This window comes from Hydra viridissima, unplaced genomic scaffold, assembly GCF_058129835.1.
Source record: "Hydra viridissima isolate aposymbiotic clone 2 unplaced genomic scaffold, HvirCarnegie_v1 scaffold_7, whole genome shotgun sequence".
In the NCBI taxonomy this organism is placed as follows: Eukaryota; Metazoa; Cnidaria; class Hydrozoa; order Anthoathecata; family Hydridae; genus Hydra; species Hydra viridissima.
In genome coordinates, this window is record NW_028324306.1 from 17,640,606 (window position 1) to 17,659,753 (window position 19,148).

A 19,148-nucleotide genomic window follows, 5' to 3' on the forward strand; every position below is an offset into this window, starting at 1 on the left:
CTATTTTAAACCACTCATCTTGAAAAGCATTTTGAACTTGCGAGCCTTTGAACTAGCAAGACTTTTGAACTAGCAAGACTTCTTCCATAAATTTCAATTCCAGACAATCAGGTTAAATTTTTTGCTGAAGACTTGTCGGCATTTTTATTGCAAATGATTTTTAAAGAATTTTTCTATAGAGATATTGCAAATTTTCTGATTTTATTGAAACGGGATTAATTTTTGGTGCCTATTATTGTTATGTGGTACAAATAGTTTGTTATAATTTAAAATTTAAAAAAAATAAATCATTCAAACCTAAATCTAAAATAAGTAGCGCTGTCAATCAATAAAGAAAGTTGTGTTTACAAAGAATGAAAAAAAAATTTGAATTTTTTCTGTTTTCAAAACATTTATTTTAAGTATCTAAAAATATTTAAATAAGTAAAGGAATTGAATTAAAATACAAGATAAAAGTTTCAAAAATGGAACAAGGAAAAAAAATCAATGCAACAAGATGCCGGTCAGACTTGATCAATTTTGTAAATTCTACACTTTATTCATTTGGTGAAATCCGTAAGAATCTTACAGCTAACCCTAAGGAATTTTTTAAAAAGTTCATTAATCACAGAATCTAAACCTTAGCAGGTCCACATTTGGTAATAACATGTGACAACTAAAAATACGGACGAACTTTGTAGCTTCAATATGTCTAACAATGTTTTATAATTTTATATTCCTAGCTATTATGTTGCAAATGTGACCCTCTACAATATCCCAAAGTTTTAATTTTTTCAGAACTTAAACAAACATGTCTAAAAGCTTGAATAATAAAGAGGCATTCCGAAAACAAACTTTTGCTTTTTTGGATTTGCATCCAAAAAAGGACAAAACGTTTATTGTTAATCATTTTTGTATGGAAAACGTCCAAAAATAGATCAAATGCAATATACTGCAACGAATAGGGGAACAATATAGGACCAGAATGGAAGGCTGGAAGTGATCGGAAAAATGCCTAAGAAACTGATAAAACGCGTGAAAAATTGATTGGTAAGATGAATGGTGTTTTACAGCGTAGTCTAGCCAAGAGATTCAGTGTTTAGCAGCAGTATATATCCAAAGTTATCAACAAAAAGATGAGCATTCATTATAGTAAAAAAACTAAAGCGCTAAAAAGAACATTGGCTCAAAAAGCGGCTGTGCATCCTGAGCGCCAAAGGTTGGTTGCACTTTTTTGGAAAAAAGTTGTGATCATTAACAACGAGTCATATTTTCCTTTAAGCAACACCGATTTTTCTGCCAACGCAGGATATAATACTTCTGATACCGACGCATTGCCTAATGAGGTCAAGCTCAAAAGAAAAAGCAAGTATGAGCAACAGTTAGTAGTTTGGATAGCCTTGTCTTAGGACTCTCAAAGTATTACATTGCTCCTTCGGGCCAAGCAGTCGACAAGGGGATGTACATTTCCAAATATCTGGTTAAGTTAAAGAAGTTCATTAACGAGGTTCACAAAAAACGACGAAATTGTGAACTGGCCTGGATCTAGCTTGCGCACACTATTCAAACAGTGCAAGATTACCTAAAAAGCGAAATTATTGAATACTGTGAGGAGGCAGAAAAGTTAAAAGCAGCGAAAAAATGTATATACAGAGACTTATTTACCCTGTCATATAAATAAATGATAGCGCGATAAAACTTAATGAAAAAAAAATTAAAAATTAGCGATTAAGAAAAGTTGTACACTTATTTACCTGTCAAGTAAATTAATGATAAATAGATGTAGCAACGAAACAAATAATAATGAAGAACAATAAAAGCTAAAAAATAGAGTTACAAAGGACTTCTTAATAAACAAAACGAGAGAGAGAGAAGGACTTCTCATGAAAAGAAGGAGCAAAAGGACTTCGGAATGAATAAGAGTGAGAAGGACATCTTATTGAATAAGAGTGAGAAGGACATCTTATTCAATAAGCGAAAAAGAAGGAGGAAAAGGTAATCTTACATAAATGAAGAGAAGAAGTCAGAGTTTTAAAGAAAGATTTTTATGAAAGATTTTTTTTAAAAAAAAGACGGTTAAAGAATTTGAAATTGTTGTTAAAACAGAAGAAGTATAGAAATAAATAGAAGGCATAAGAAAAACTGATTGAAGAGAAGTTTCACCATTTTTAATAAAGAAAAGAAAGAAGAAAGATATTTGTTTAAAGCTAGAAGAGCTAAAGAGGAGTTATTGATAAAAACAGTATTGAAAACTACAAGTAGAGTTAGAGGGCATTATTTGTATTTTACAATTTAATGAATAAAAGAGTGATAACCATTACACAGTAATAGAACAACTGTTGAGTTTTATTATATGACAGAATAGTAAGGACGCCAAACGTAACCTTAACCCTTTAACAACTAAACTTTGCCCATTCCTAACCAAACTATCCCCAAACCTCGCCCTTTCCTAAACAAGTAATCCCCAGACCATCAACCTCGATCCCAACCTTCCAAATACCCCTTCCACATAAACCTAGAGCTCAGACCTTCCCTAATCCATTACATCATCATCTCATTCATATACAACGTCTTGCGTCAGGTCGATGATTTTTGGACTGAAATTTAAAGATTGGTGAATGAAGATAATTGGTAAGCTGAAAATCTCCGCCAACTAAGAAATCGAATCGAGTTTAGTATGAAAAATATCGACCAAAATTGCGTACATAGGCATGGGGCAAGTTTTTTCACAACAGTTGACTGTATTTGCCGAAATGGGCTGATAAAAGAATAACTTATTTTATCTTGTAAAGTATAAGTTTCTTCTTATCATGATTTTTAAATTAATAAAATTGATAACTCTGTTCAAGAGATATTCATTTTCAAAGTTTGTCCGGATTTTTAATTGTCATATGTTAGGCCTGAGGTTACATACCCTTCTTAGTCGGACCGGGTTTCGGTTTGTCTTACAGTTAGATTGTTGGCTGTCTTCGAAATATTCAAAAAATCTAACTTTTCTTTTTTTTTTTTTGTTTCATTCCATTCCCCGTTTCAGCATAGTTTAATATTATGAGTTCGAGTGATCAAAGAGGAAATTTGTTTTGAAATAAAACAAATGGTAACGCCTATTTTTTTTTTTAACCTTTTCCGAGAAAAAAAAGAAATTTGCGGAATAAATATTCACGCTATTTCAACAAAGAATATCATTAGCTTCGAAAAAAATATTTTCCAAGGATTTTCGTAAAATGTCCCGAAATTGTCTTCACACTTTCAGTTTTAATTTAGTATAACGGGTCGAAATACAATTATTTGATTTGTTTTGAGATAATTTTAAGGTGATTTTTTGCGTTTTTTGATGTCTCGGTGGTCAACGTGACGCCAATGGTAAAATATTATAGATGGCGCATACGCGACGGGCACAATGACAAGCTGAAGTCAAGCATGTCGTGTCGGCCACCAGTAATCAACGCGGCTGAATTAGAATCCTTAATGTCGACCAACGGCGGCTGATATGGCGGTGAACGTGTTAAAATTTGGCTATAGGACGTTTCTTCACCGGCCAATTTTTCGTCATCTCTAGTATCCCTTTTATGAAGCATTCAAAACAGTACAACAAATAATATAAGCCAGCTGGAAATTTTTTTATATCAGGAATTCCATGGATTATATTCAATAAATCAACCTTTAATCCCCGCGGGAAATCAAACAAATTAATTTTTGTATAAAAAAAAAGTTCACAATTCCATTATAATAAAAATATTTACATTTTTTAAGTCTTTTTAAATTTGGACTCTAGGGATTCTAGAACAGAACCTGCTGGTACAACTCGTCCAAATATACTGTCTTTTGATATTGGAGATTCGTTTATTTCCCTGATCTTCAAATCACTGATTAGCTGATAATAATAAAAAGAGTTAGAAAACATTCAACATTTCAAATGAAATATATAAATATCATTAATTGTATCTTTCATTTCAAATACCTACTATTAAGTTTAATCTTAGCGATAACCCTAAAAGTTGCTGCTGAAGACCAAACATTTAAGTAAAAACTAAGAGTTCAATAAAAACATAATCACTTCGTTGGTCCTAAAAGGACAGAAACAATAAACTGTTACAAAAATACCTGCAAACACTCTGTTCTTCCCATATCTCCTCGAACAGCGAGCAAAGCTAGAGCATGATCAGCTCTAAAATCTGAATATTTTGTCGCAAGACCCTACAAATAAAAAAAAAGAGCGCTGAAATTAAACCTACTTTTAAAAAAAGGAAAATGACGCACACCAATATCTCTAATGGTAATATAAAGTTCTGAAAAACTTACAGAAACTTCTAGCGACACGATATCTGTACTTTTTAAACGCAAGACTTCAGCTATCAAGTTCAAAATTGAACAAGGGGAATCTTCAGACATTTCAACTTTTGATATCCGGCTTATAGCTTCCGATATTTTTTTGGCTTCTTCTTTGATTTGAGAGGCACCATCTTTGCGTTCGTCCAAGTTCCGAAAAGTTATTCGTCTAATGTAAGGAACCAAGACTCTTCAAAAGTAACATTTCATTTAATGCTTTTCTCTATATTTATTTACTGAAAATTGAAAAGGATTTATCGATTGCGAATAAGAAACAAATTTTAAACCCTAAGAACCTTTTAAGTTCAAACAAAATTTTCAAAATTATTAACACTTAAAAGCTCTGGATTAGACACCTCTTGATGTTGATAACAAAAAGCTCCTCATAAATTTGAAAACTTATACGATTCTTGAAGTTTACCTCGATAACACAGCACGCGTATACTCCAAAACAACTCTGTCTTCTGCTTGCTTCATGATGTAACTAAATGCTCTAACAATCAAGAAAAGTGTAAGTAAAATTCCATGAAAATGTCTAGAACGCAGAATCAGTTTCTTTTTTATTACATCAATGCACTGTGATTAGTTAAAAAAAAAAAACATTAAAAAACTCACGATGGTTTTAGATGAATATAGTCGTTGGAATAATCTTCTATTGTAGCTATCACCGTGGCTATAACCACAGATGATCCAAGCCTAAAACCACGAAACAAAACTAAAATTTTTAAAATCAAAGGACAAACTTTTAAGTTAACAACATTGATATTATTAAGATCACTATTCCAGCTAGTAACTTAGTTTATCAATCAAATAATTAGTTACCATTTTCTTGTAAATAAATCTTGAAAATATACAGATAAGTCCACAAAAACACTGTCTAATAAAATATCGCAGATCTCAAATGATAGAGTTCTATAAGCATTTATTGTAGAGTTAAAAGCAACCAGGCGACTATCACTGAATGTTTCCTCTCCCAGCTCTGCACGTTGCTGATTCTATAAAATAAACAATTGTGCAGTTATGACTCACTTCTAAAATCTCATTTATTTCAAACAAATGATAAAAAAAAACTAACCTTCATTTGTTCAGAAAATTCAGCAATGATTAAGCAATTGTTACAAATCGAGACCTTCATAAAATTAAAAAAGACTGCTATAACACAACAATTGAGAAGTGTGCTGCAACAAGGAGCTAACCCAAAATTAGCCTTTTGAGATAACACCATGTTCTAATAAAACTAAAGTAACTTCCTTTTTTTTTTTGGAACAACAACGAGCTAAAAAATGTTTCTTATATAGCACTATATAAACGGACAAACTTTAAAAATTATTTATTCAAAACCCAATTTTGAAAACGTTTTTTCATATTAGCCAGAATTCAAGAAATAATGAGTTAACTCATTGTTGCTGCAAACCTTTCATTTGGCTTTTAAATTCAGAGAAATTTTAAACTGTTTATACACTTGGCTCACTAGCAGTAAAAAAAAACACACCATGTAAGGCTCAAAGTATCTCACTGCTGTTCTGTTTTCATAATATTTATTTTTGAACTCAAGGACAGCCTCTGGAACAAAAAACAATACAAGCTTCAATAACTTATGTAAAAAGCAAACAAATGGTCAAATAAGCTCTTAGATGGAAATTTAACTTAAATTGACTGTTCACAGGAAAAACCAATAAAAAATAACAACACAGTAACATAAAAAGTCTAAAAAGGTAACTTAATGTAAATTCAAATACAGGATAATGATTAATAAACTTTTAAGGATGATAGTTAACAAAAGTAATCAATGATTGCAAAACATGAACATTTTAGCACAATTCTTTTATTTACATACTTTTGTAAATTACAGCAAAATCTTTGAGCGAAGATGCACATACATCAAGAATCTAAAAATCAAAATCAAGAATCTTAAGATCAAAATCAATTATCTTAAGATAAATTATCTAGATTTAAATATTAGCAAATGATTGAAAAATGATCAGTGATGGGCAAACAAAATTAAACATTTCGAGGACATTTTACAAAGTCTGACTGGATTTTTATGTAATTAACATAAAAAAAAACTACTGGTCCTAATGCTAACATTTATCACAATCATTTGTTATTAAGTTTGAAAAACACTATCTGAGATGATGGTGTACCTGTTAAAAATTGTAAGCATTTTTTATAACAAAACTTAAAGTTTGGCTATAAAAAATACTCAGTCATTTAACAATAAAACAAAAAGAATCAGAACTTAGGTTATTGACGTTCTAATTTTTAACATGACAACTTTCTTGAACTTGATAAAAACATGGGTACATAAAATTTGTAACAAACACCAGTAAGTTTAAACATGCTAGATTTCACAAGTATTTTTTAGTATCTCTGAAAACATTAAACAAATCGAATTAAAATTTTGGAAAATAAACTTAAACAGCTTTTGGTTTATAGTTCTCAACAAAGGTATTTAGCTTCTGCAGCAAGTATTACAGCTGGTGTATTCAGGTTGCACCATTTAGCTGTTTTGTTCTAAAGTTTTCAGTTAACTTATAATAAAATGAGTTTCAAAGTTATTTAAAACATCTTAACAAATGAATTTTATCAACCTAACTAGGAAAACTGATGATGTAAGAACAAATTCTACCTTAAGCTTAACATTCCTCTTGATAAATGCACCAACTTGAAGCTGAATGTAAAAAGAATAAAAGCAAAATTTATTATATAAAAGAAACATTTAATGAGGCTTTCATGAATGACAATTCAAAAATAAAAATATTTAAAGAGATTCAAAAATATTTATGTATATTAAAATTTGGCAATTGAAGAGAATAACTTATAAAACCATATTTGCATCATTAAAATTTACTTCTGCATTCTTCAAATCAAATCTATTTTAATATTTGTATTATTACTAAAATTGATATTACATAGCAATCTAAAGGTTTCTTTATTAGTGTGTAATTCAATTAATGAGGAGTATCTTGCCTGACAAAGAACAAAATTTTTTCTGAGCTGGCAGTGAAGAGATTAACCATCACCATTTTGCTTTTCCATTAATAAAAAAGTAGAGTTTTTTATATCAGTCATTTTAGATAAACTAAAATTAAAATAATTTATAAATTTAGATATACAAAGTTATAAGATTTCATTAAAAATTTCAAGATAAGCCACATATCTTCTATTATTTTGTTTAAATTTTTAAAGATATTTCACAATTGTATTATTCAATTAAATCTGTAAGACTTATTTTAAAAAAAAAAACAATTTTATGTATGAATCATAAAAATTTTTCTGTTTTCAATGCATAAAAAATTCCATTAAAATGAACTTCAGAGAATCTTTAAAAATGTTTGAACTTTACTATGATTCTTGATTCTTTATTCCTTGCAAAACCAAATGCTGATGCTTAAAAAAGAACTAACATGTCAGCAAGCAATTTTCTTTATTTTCAAATTTGAGAGTAGAGTTCCAAAGTCTTATAACATTACAGTTCGTATTAAACTTTTCTTGAGTGGTTGACCAAATTTCAACTTTATTAAAATGAAATTTCTACTGAAGGGCAAGAAATGTTCAATCATTGCATGAGCAAAATATTGTTTGATGAATTTTAAAAACTAATGAATTAGAAAAACATAAAGAATTATCATAATTATAACATATTATTTCATGAACTGCTAGCAAGAACAAGGTTCAAAAAAAAAAAAAAAAAACAAAGGAATAAAATTTAAAAACACATTGGGAAACAAAACAGTTTTATAATAAAAACAGTCTCATAAATTAAACAAAACTAAAATAAGGACTAACATTTTGATCAAGCATTTGAAAAAGAATAATTGGTAATGATGTTTGAAATGAGCCGTCACCATCAGTTTCTGGAAGTTTGTCTTGGTTCCAGTCCTAATTTATAAAAAAATTAAATATGAAAAAAAAAAAATTACTACACATCAGTTATTATAATAAACAAGTCTACATATTTATACATCTTGCTTAAATTCACTTTTAAACAAAAGCAAACAGTTGTTTTTCTCAGAAAAAATTAAGACTCAGTTTAACAATATCAATTACAAACAGAATAAATTTTATTTAGACTTTGTAGTAAAGAATAAGAAATTAAACTATTCAGGAGGACTGCTTGGGATAACCCTCTTCCCCTCCCTCATCCTCCCTCATCCCCCTCCCCCTACTCCTGAAATTGAAATTATTGGCCTCTTTTAAAATTGGATTCAGTTTCCCAGATTCAGTTTCCCAGATTTAGTTTCCCAGATTTAGTTTCACAGATTTAGTTTCCCAGATTTAGTTTCACAGATTTAGTTTCCCAGATTCAGTTTCCCAGATTCAGTTTCCCAGATTTAGTTTCACAGATTTAGTTTCCCAGATTTAGTTTCCCAGATTTAGTTTCACAGATTTAGTTTCCCAGATTCAGTTTCCCAGATTTAGTTTCCCAGATTTAGTTTCCCAGATTCAGTTTCCCAGATTCAGTTTCCCAGATTTAGTTTCACAGATTTAGCTTCACAAATCAAGAAATTTGCTCTTTTTTTTTTTTTAATTTAAAAAAATATTGATTAACTATTTTTAATAGTTTACCAATATCTTTTTAAATTAAAAAAAAAATGAGCAGGTTTTTGATTTGAGCAAATTTTTTGATTTGTGAAACTAAATATTTGTGAAACTAAATTTTGTAAGTAAATTATAAGTAATATTGGTATTTGCATTGATATACAGGGGAAACCTTTCCTCTCAACAACAAATGTTAGAAAACATTTAGAGCGGTGTAAAAACCACCAGAACTGGTCTATAGAGCAGTGGAAGAATATAATATTCTTAGATGAATTGTCATTTACAATATTTCTGACCACTGATCAAATTTACGTCTAGGGGCAGTCTAAAGAAGAATGTGAACTCAACTGCCTTGTTCCTACTGTGAAACGCAGAGGAGCAATATTGTGGAAATCAGCTGGCCTAATAGTTCATGGCAGAACAAATAGTCATGACAGAACAAATAGTCATGACTATTTCACTATTTTATTGGATCAAATTCATCCAATGATGAACTGTTCTTGGAAGGCAATTCAAAATTCCAGGATGACAATCCCCAATCCGCACCAATAAAGAAATCTCAAAATGGTATGATGAACATTGTGAGGAAGAAACTCAACTTATCTGGCCACCATAATTGCCTGATCTTAATATAATTGAACACATGTGGTGCACATTAGAAATTAATGTAAGAAGTCAATATCCAACACCAAAACCACTAAAAAAACTAGAAATAATTTTGATAGAAGAATAGAAAAAAATTCCATTAGAACACATTCAAAGATTGTAAGAATCAATACCTCACCTAATTTAATCTGTAATTACCTCAAAAAGGGAGTCCTAGCCCTTAGAATGAATTTGTTTGGTTTTGAAAGTGTTTCCATTATTTTGTCAAATCTCTGTAATAATTGAATTCTTTTTCTCTGAGTTTTTCTTTAGGAAAAACATCCACTCTTGAGTATTCCTGAATATTCTGAAACTAAATGATAAGATCCATGTAGGAGTGTTTCAGTATGCTTTTATTTGGAAATGTAATTGAGTTTTCTGAGTTAAATTAACCTCAGCAATAAAAGTTGAGTAGAGAATCTTTAAAAAATATTCTATTTCAGTGTTTACAGTTTTCAGTATGTGGATGAACAAGAGATATTTTTACTCGGACATTCTTTATTAAACAAATGTTCAGCATTTGTAATAAACAGTAAGGACAACTGAAAGTTGATAAAAAAAGTTTTACAAAGAAGAAAGAGAAGTAACAACTTGTAAAACTACTACAAATCTATTAAGTAAAATAAAATGACAGCAACCTATCCAAAGCAATGATGTAATCTTTTAAATCAGAAAATACTAATGATGATGATTTGATACCATAAGAAATCTAGGAAATAGTTATTAAAGTTTTTTTAGTAATTATTAAAACTATTATATTTAGAGGTTTCTTTATATCATAGTTCTAAATATTTCTCCCTGAATGTTAACTTAAATATCCATAATTACTTAAAATAAATTTAGAATAAATTTTAGAACACATTCAAACTTTGTAAAAAGACAATAATATTTCGAATAGTTGTATAACTATATGAAGCAACTTGTTTAAAAAAAAAATATGTTAACATATATTTACCATTTCAGAAAAACTATAAATTCTTTAAAATTAAAAAAATAAACTGCTAAGTATACCTGGCTTTCGGAAAGACACATTTTTTCTAAGCAGCTTTTTATGTTGGATGCAGTAGTCTTCACATATCTGCAAAACAAAGCAAAATATTTATTCCAAATGCATGGAACATATATTTTTTAAAAACACCTAACAGTTTTGTAAAAGAATGTCTTTTTGTAACATCTGGCATGTAACTAAAATGAAATATTTAATCATCAATTAGATGACCACAAGAAGAACAAACGCTGTGGAAAATTAAGAATGAAAAACATGCAAAAAAAAAAAAACTTACAAATCCGTTAAGCCATCTATAACACCTTTACTTAATAGATCTTCTAGTTTGTACTGCTCATTTTCCTCTTTTTCATTCAATTTCAACTCATTAACAAAATCTTTCAACTCCTCATGACCAAGTAGTTCTGGTCCACTAAAATTCCAACTTTAAATGTTAACCAAATATTGAAATAAAACTTCCAATAATATTTTCAATAAGTATCATACTGATAAACTTGCAAGGTATCCATACTTTTGGTCACACTTTATCACACACACACACAAAAGAAATGTAAAAGATTAAAAAAAAAACAACCAAAAAAAAAAATAGGGTTCTCACTAATACTCAGCAATCCACTGAAGTAGTGTAACACATTCATTTGGTCGTGAAGGGTTTTGATTTAATGCAAAACCTTCTAACTACAAAAAAAGAAGAAAAAAAAAGAAATTCCTTGTGAAAATTAATAGACTGAGTGATTATATTATACTTACTTCTAAGAAAAACCATTAAAGGGATGGAGATTTTGTGAACTTAAAATACTTTTACAGCATTTTTAAAATTTTAAAAAATACCTTATAATATTTAAAACATAGATAATAAAAAGTTAAATCAAAAAATGTAATTAAAACATCAGTAAGATAAAGAAATTAATAATATTGATTCTAATACTATTTCTAAAGCATAAACAATGCAAAAGATATCCAGCAACGTGGAATAAAAACAATTTTAAAAATTACCATTCTTGACATAGACTCATGGTAGTTGTAGATATAGAGCTTAAAGATCTGATGATTGGGTGGAAAACATGGGCGCACAAGGTGCTATAATTAATCATATTTCATAATGAACTAAATTAAGTAAGCTTTAAAATAACTTTATTAACAAAATTTAAACTCAAAATAAGTGTTTATCATTTTTAAATTCTCTGTAAGTTTAGTTATTATAGCTTACTACAAACTTTTTATACAACCTGTTACAAAAATTTCTTTAATAAACTGTACTAATGTAACCATTATTACAATATAAGTTTATACAAGCAAACTGACAAACAACTTTAAACAGCTCTCATAAAACAAAATAGTTTTTCTAAACAATTAACAAACAGCCTATTAAAAAGTGATATATAAGCAAAATAATTAAATCATAAATGGTTTTATATTTACACAATACTACTTTATTAACCTTAAATCTGTATACAATAAGGTAAAAAATTATCAGGCAAACCTTAACTGTAATAAGGTCATCAAGTATAAGTGCACGCATACGCTCAAGATGACGAACCAGCCACATTTTATCAGTCTTATCAGTTAACTCTAACTGATTGCTGTCAAACCTAAAATATTAGATAATGGTTTTATAAAAAAATATATATATAATACAATCAAAATGTGTGTCAGGATGCAGATTAATCAAATAGTACCACATTTTATAAATATTTGTCTAATTAATTTTCAATGTCACTCTTATTTAATCTGCTTTTTTCAAAAGATTGTCATTTTACAAGCCCTACTTAACTTTATCAGGCTTTCAGAAACTTTTATAATAGAAAACTTATAGAGTTAAAAAACTTTTAAAAATGCTTTTTTAAAGAAAACAAATTGTGATACCTGTTGTCAATACTTTTCTTGATAACTGCTCGGCAATGATCCTTCCAACATTTGGGCCGCCCAGGAGGCATAAATCCTGTTAACTTTTCTTGACTAAGACAACGACTATCAGACCTTGAAATAATTATCTGTAACTTGAAGAATTTTACCAACACAAAAAAGCATAATAAGTAATAGCAATAATATGAATAACTACCTTTCTTCTCTTTCAACTATTCTCAGAGAATTTACAAGCTCTGTTGGTGTGTGACGGGCAGCAGCTAATGTCCTGCTTATTATCATTGATACTTGCTTCTTCATAGCAACCTTTTAAAAATAAATATGAAGAGGTTATTAGTTTCAACATCTTAGTTCTGAACTTACATGAGTGTGTGGTTTGATATTTTCAAAAAATCAAAGAATCAAGCTGTTTATGAATAGTTTTTAATTTAGAAAAAGTCAAAATATATAAGAGGATCATTAAGTAGAAGACCATAGCATATCAAAATGAAAGGAAGAGTTGCATGAAAGAAATGTGCACTTACCGATAAATTCTCAACTTCACTAAAATAAGCATAGAGTGGCTAAAAGCAACACACACAAATCACATATTTAAGTTCTTCAAGTTCTATCAAATCATTCATAATGTAAAAACAAAGGATAACAATTTAACAATGTCATTTACAAACTGAAACAGGACTTTAAGTCATTAAATCATGAGGCATAGAATGTATTTATAAGAATTAGCCAATCTTTCTTACTATCATTAAAGCATCTAGCACAATCTCATCAGGATAACAAACTCATCAGGATAACAAACTCATCAGAATAATAATCTCTCATCAGGATAACAATCTCATCAGGATAACAATCTCATCAGGATAACAATCTCATCAGGATAAAACCATCCCAGAAAAAAAACTCTAGAGCACTTTTTTATTTCATTTATTTCTTTTTTTCTTACATAAATTTATAGTTACAAACTACTGTTATCATTTTAACTTATAAAACACTTTTTATTCTTTTATTTTGAAATAAAAGAAGGTAAAATAACTTTAACAGAGTTTTGTATAGTATATAATAGGGTGTTGTCTTTTATATGATACTGTCTTTTATATGATAACTGTCTTTTATTGAAGTTAATTTATAGATAACTTAAAAGGAAAATTTTTTTTCTAACATACTTAGTTAAAATTTCTCAGATCATTTAAGTATTTCACAATTATCCTCAAATAGAGAACAATATTCCTTGAAGGTAAACTACAATGTTAAAACTACTAAAATTGATAATACAAAGTTACTATTTTTTAGGATGTCAACTCAGAGAATAAACAAAGAAAATAGAAACTGGACTGATTTGAATATTGCAATTGAAAAACAATATATCAGTATAGACAATCTGAGCAGTTTAATTAGTATGCCATAAATGCATCAATAAAACTTATGATTTTGAAAAGTTTAAGATTAATTGTTTTAAAATAATTTGCTTGGAACTGGCAGACATGAGGGACAAATTTCCAACTTTTTCAAAGCAGTCTGTTCAACATCAGTTAAGAAGTATCACAAATAATGAGAAATAATTTACAAAACAGAAAAAGATCACAAACTGTTTGATATCACATTTAAATCCACAAAACCTTACATTCTCATTTGACAAAAATATTTCCTACTTTACACTACAAAACTTTGAAGGGCAGGGCAACTAAAAACTGCTTTATAAAGTATATCTTTATTATATAAAAGTTAATTTCCTAAAATTGAAATTCCTAACTTTTAACCATCTCTTCATTCTGCAGGACGGAATTGTTTAAGACTAAAAAACCAGTACTTAAACCATTAAAATTCACCCCGGCTATGCATGTACTTAAAGAGCAGTAAAAACTGCTCAAGACTTAACTAAATGTATGAACTCTGAGAAACTTGATTAAAAATTTGTAAATAATAAAATGTAAATATACTGCAAATAAATTTAAAACTGAAAATACTTAAACACTTTTAATGATTACAATTTTTTTGTTTTTTATTTTGTTTTGTTTTGTTTTGTTTTGGTTGGTGACTTTTGTGAAAATCTAAATCAGATGGTTCTCAGTTATTATACATAAAGTTTTATTGGAAAGTAATACATGACATATATATTCAAGTACTTAAGTAAACTAAAGTAAATAGTCAGTAACCTTAGTATGTAACCTTTAAAAACTTAACTATTGTGATTAAGTTTTTTTTACCGATTCCGTGTAGCTTTCTTTACTGCCTTCTTCTTTATATATATTGTACACCTCAAGCAACAATTCATCTCTTGTTGCCTCTAATTCCATTATGCTAAAGAAAATAATGAGAAAAAAAAGCAAAAAAAAAATTAAAGTGAAGAAAATAAGAAAAAAAAAAACTTTTTTAATATTGTAGCTTTTTATACAAACTTTTTATGAGCTTGTAACAGTTTTCCCTCCTTTATGAGATTTTCAGTAAACTTTATTGTTTCAGGGACATTGAAGATCAGACCAAGATGGCTGTTAGTCTTAGCTAGCTGAGAAAAAAAAAACTTAAATAAGAAAAACTTAATTCAAATTGTTTATAAAACAAGTTTTGGTTTTTGATACAAGATACTTAAAGTCTGTCTTTAGAGGCTTTAGACATCAGTCTAGTGAAAATTAACTAATGACAAGAAAGTCAAAGTAAAACATATTTTACATGTTATGTGAGCACCAACATTATTGGAAGATTTAAATATTTTCTCAAGTTTAAATAAGCACTTTCTAAAAAACTTGAATTAAGTTCTCTGTTAAATACTTTCCTAACAACATTATTAAAAATGTTAAAACTAATTTAAATAAAACAATAAAATCATTTTGTGCAAATTATTTAGTGAATAAAATATAAATATGTAACTGCATAGTAAGGTTACTGGTGATATAATTACTTTAAGAAGCCTTTTAACAACTTTAAATTATAAATCAAAGTTAAACAGACAAATGGTAATAATACTCTGAAAATAATTTAGTTACATGATAACATTTTTCAATTATAACAAAAGTATTTTGATTTGATTTTTTTCAAAACTGTAACCCATGTTGTTAGAATAAGTTTTTTCTTAATGAAAAAGTAAGAAGTCGTCTAATGAGGATTTTTTAATTTTGGTAATAAATACTGAAGTAAGAACATTGGGAAATTTTGGTAACAAATATAGAAGTAGGAACATGGGAAAATTAGTATAATAAGATTTAATGTGTATTTACTTTCAAAAGGCTACCACTTTTAAAAGATTAACAAGGTCATATAAAAATAATAGCCATAACTTAAACAACAAAACCTTACTTTCCTTTTTTTATATAAACAAAAAATAGTTTAATATTCTTTTTACTCTGATTTTTTGCGTACAACCATAAAAAAAAATTATATCTGCACCAGAACTGCCACTTTGCAAACTTTACCAATTAATTTCAGAAATCATATTGATACATGTAAACTTTAATGGGAGGGAAAAATGCTATGCAGAAGCATTAAAGCCATAAATTACTTCAAAGTTTATAAGTTCATGACTTTTGAACTACTTAATTTTGATGACCTGTATTTTTAGAATTTGTGGAATATGAAATTACAAGTCTCTGATTATTTAATATGAAATGTCCCTAGAGCAAAAAAAAAAAGATCATAAAGGAGATTCAACAATATTTGGAGCTACTTTTAGATTAAATTGCAAACTGTTGGACTTTTACACTGAAATCAGGCTTTTGAAAACCGCATTATTGTAATTTGAACAATATTTTCAATCATCTTTGAGATTTTCAATTTGTAACTTTTAATTAGTATTTTAAACAAAATCGTTCATCATGCTTCATCATAAAACAAAAGTTATACATTTTCAAAGTCTTTCTTAGTATATAATAATAATAATATAAAAAAAAAAAAAAAAAAAAAACAATCATTTATTTCTTTTTTTTTTTTTGTAGCTTTTTTATCATATGTGCCAATAAAAAAAAGTAATAAGTCTCTGGGGAACCTTGGCATGTCTTTCATGAGCAACTTTCACTTTCATGAGCTTATCATGCAATGGTTCGCACTCCGTGAAGATACCTGATACTTCTTCAAGTCTAAATTTGAAGAATTATCAAAATAAGGTTGAACCTGACTGTCAATTGTTGATTAGTCAGCCAGCGATTAAATAGAATTCAGTAAAATGCATTGTTACATTTTTTGTTTTATTAAATTTTTATTTAACTTTATCAAAATGAAACAGTTATATAAAATTATATAAGATGGTTCAAAGTGACTTACGACTTCTTAACAAATGCAATATCTTCTTGAGCACTAAAAACAATTTTAAATTAAACTTAAATTTAAACAAAATTTTGACTGAAGAATTTCATTATAAAATTGTTTATTGATGAATGTTTATCATTTATTCAAGTATACAGATATAAGACAAGTCAGAGTACAACTCATGGTAGCCACAAAATTTTAAAAGTTAAATTTCAGGACATTTCCAGGACATTCCAGGACATTTTGTTGCATTTTCCAGGACATTTTATATCATATTACATGAATATTATCAATTATCTTTACATTAAATTTATTCATATTGATTGAATTATAGAATAGATTATTATATTATTAGAGTTTAAATTAATTTGGCTGTATATATATATATATATATATATATATATATATATATATATATATATATATATATATATATATATATACATAAATATATATATATATTTATATTTTTTTGCAAAAAAAATTTTATATTACTTCAATGTTATTAGTAATTTTTTAACTTGATTTCAGGACATTTTTGAAAAAAATTTAATTTTCCAGGACATTTCAGGACATTCCAGGACACTTGTAAAAATCCAGGACATTCCAAGATTGTGGCCACCATGAAAACTTTATATAAAACTTGAGCTTATATTTATTTATAAACAAATTAACAATTCTTCTTTTAATGATTTCAGCAATACTATACTCTTATTATACGCACCTTTTCAACTCATTTAAGCCTGATCGAATACCATCTATCTGTGATTGAACTGCTGTTTTAAGACGAGAATCTACTGCAGCCTAGAAAGATAGGTATGGATAATACAGTTCTAAGTAGCACTTATTTAAATTTAAGTTTCATTCATAAAGAAACACCAGGCTAAAAAATATTTGATGAAAAATAGTAAATACTAAGACAAATTGTAGTTTATCTTGATCATCAAGAACATAAAATTGCACCTTGTTTCTTAGTATCTTCCTTCTGATTTGTTCAACTTTATCCAATTGATCCGGTGTCTAAAATAATTGATACCAATTAAAGTAATTAAAGTTGTTACATAAGTTTGAAAAAATATTATTGTTCAACTTAGATTACTCAAAATTTTAGTTTCAAACCTTTAGGTTTTTTCAGAGATATTGATACTCTGTTCCAATATCTTTCTTGACTTTTTTTTATGGATTTATTTTTTAAGCAACTGCATATTGCAATTAGCTTTAACTTATGTATCATTTGTTCAATAATAAAAAAAACTTTGTATATAACATTTTTAGGGTGTAGAATTCAAAAATGATAAAAAAAAACCATACAAAATCAAAGCTTCTATATACAAAGTCAATTTTAAAATGATTTTCAAGTTGTTTTTTTTGTCTGTATAAAAAGAAGTATATCCTGCAATGGCTATGAAATATGATTCTGAATTTTCTGAATATCCTGCGACACCTATAAAATATGCTTCTGTATTTGTAACAATCTCATAATAATAAAAAACTGCAAGGGTTTTTTTTTATTATGGAGATTGTTTTGAATTGTTTGAGGTGTTAACAGACACTTGTGCTACTTAAGAACAGAAAAGAATAACCATTTTGAAGAACCACACAGTACAATTAATTTTCTTTTAACTGCACTACAAATTTATTGGTAGCTGATAATGGTTGATGAAAGTAAATAAGACATAAAAGTTAAACTCAGTTTTTTTATTATTATTATTATTATTTATTTATTTATTTATTTTTATTATGGCTGTAAAACTGTTTACATTAATTAAACACATTTTTTTAAAAATAGATAGTTAAAATAGATAGTTTTAATTCATCAAACAATTCATCTCAAAAGCTTAGAAAGTTTTAAAAAGTTTCAAGTTAATAAAAGGGAAACAAAGAAAACCAAAAAAACCGAAAGAAACAATTTTTTATATCCTGGACTTCTCTCGTTAGGTTCAGGTTTTAAATCTCAAATACTGATTTTCCTTCTCCTGGAGTTAACTTTGCACACTCCATTTTGAATAATAACTAAACTGTAATGTTGCCTGTATATTGTTACTGTATTAACACTGTGCAGTTTGGACTAACGTGTGCAGTTTGGACTCAACTTATGCTAGAAAGTACTCTGTACCACAAAAGTTTAAAAATTCTATATAACTTATATATGTATATATTTTTGAAAATAAGTCATTTATAAATTTGTTTATAAATCTGCTTAAAAATTAAAATACTCATAATTTGAAATAACTTTCAAGTTTTCTTTGTTTTATAGTTAATATAAAACATCAAAACTTTCAAAAAATCAAAAAATCAAGTTAAAAACCCTACTACTAAAAGTCCTGCCACATATTTTGATGCTTTTTGCAATGCAGCACTCTTCGCCTGCTCCACCTCCTCCGTCATTTACAATTTTCTTTCACATTAAGTTTTAAATATTGCTGCAAATAAAAGATTTTTAACATCAAATTACATATATAAAATTTCTAAATTCGTTGTCTATCAAAAAACTATCCAAATATGGAAAATGCATACATGCCTACATGGGCAAAACATTATTAAC

At 27.9% G+C, this 19,148-nt stretch overlaps 1 protein-coding gene across 4 annotated transcripts; it reads right to left on the reverse strand.

Annotated features, from left to right (window-relative positions):
• Nucleotides 1-3,122: 3,122 nt before the first annotated feature.
• On the reverse strand, nt 3,123-19,047 carry LOC145183996 (exocyst complex component 3-like). Of its 4 annotated transcripts, XM_090092967.1 has the most exons (27): nt 18,917-19,047; nt 17,567-17,623; nt 17,328-17,407; nt 16,619-16,651; nt 16,344-16,434; nt 14,764-14,870; nt 14,572-14,665; nt 12,892-12,930; nt 12,564-12,673; nt 12,368-12,481; nt 11,985-12,093; nt 11,498-11,581; nt 11,100-11,179; nt 10,779-10,913; nt 10,507-10,573; nt 8,098-8,190; nt 6,938-6,979; nt 6,146-6,197; nt 5,801-5,871; nt 5,384-5,437; nt 5,131-5,303; nt 4,924-5,004; nt 4,730-4,801; nt 4,282-4,477; nt 4,084-4,176; nt 3,723-3,853; nt 3,123-3,543 (listed from the first exon to the last, which is right to left on the reverse strand). In XM_090092967.1, exons 1-26 carry the CDS (start codon nt 18,989-18,991, stop codon nt 3,728-3,730), a joined length of 2,328 nt encoding a protein of 775 aa, XP_089949093.1. In that variant the 5' UTR covers nt 18,992-19,047; the 3' UTR covers nt 3,123-3,543; nt 3,723-3,727. The 4 variants fall into 4 exon arrangements, with proteins under 4 accessions (XP_089949093.1, XP_089949092.1, XP_089949094.1 ...); XM_090092966.1 differs by lacking the exon at nt 3,123-3,543 and having other exon boundaries at nt 3,673-3,853; XM_090092968.1 differs by lacking the exon at nt 3,123-3,543 and having other exon boundaries at nt 3,673-3,853; nt 16,619-16,673; nt 17,247-17,407; nt 18,917-19,028.
• Between the last annotated feature and the right edge of the window lie 101 nt (nt 19,048-19,148).

Bases quoted from the DNA above. Each gene is read 5' to 3' on its own strand.
- LOC145183996 (XM_090092967.1), bottom strand. From the start codon at position 18,991: ATGACGGAGGAGGTGGAGCAGGCGAAGAGTGCTGCATTGCAAAAAGCA. The intron at 6,980-8,097 runs GTTAGTCCTTAT...TTTTACATTCAG, and splicing joins TTCAAATGCTTGATCAAAAT to CTTCAAGTTGGTGCATTTAT. The intron at 5,304-5,383 runs GTTAGTTTTTTT...TTTATTTTATAG, and splicing joins AATTTTCTGAACAAATGAAG to AATCAGCAACGTGCAGAGCT.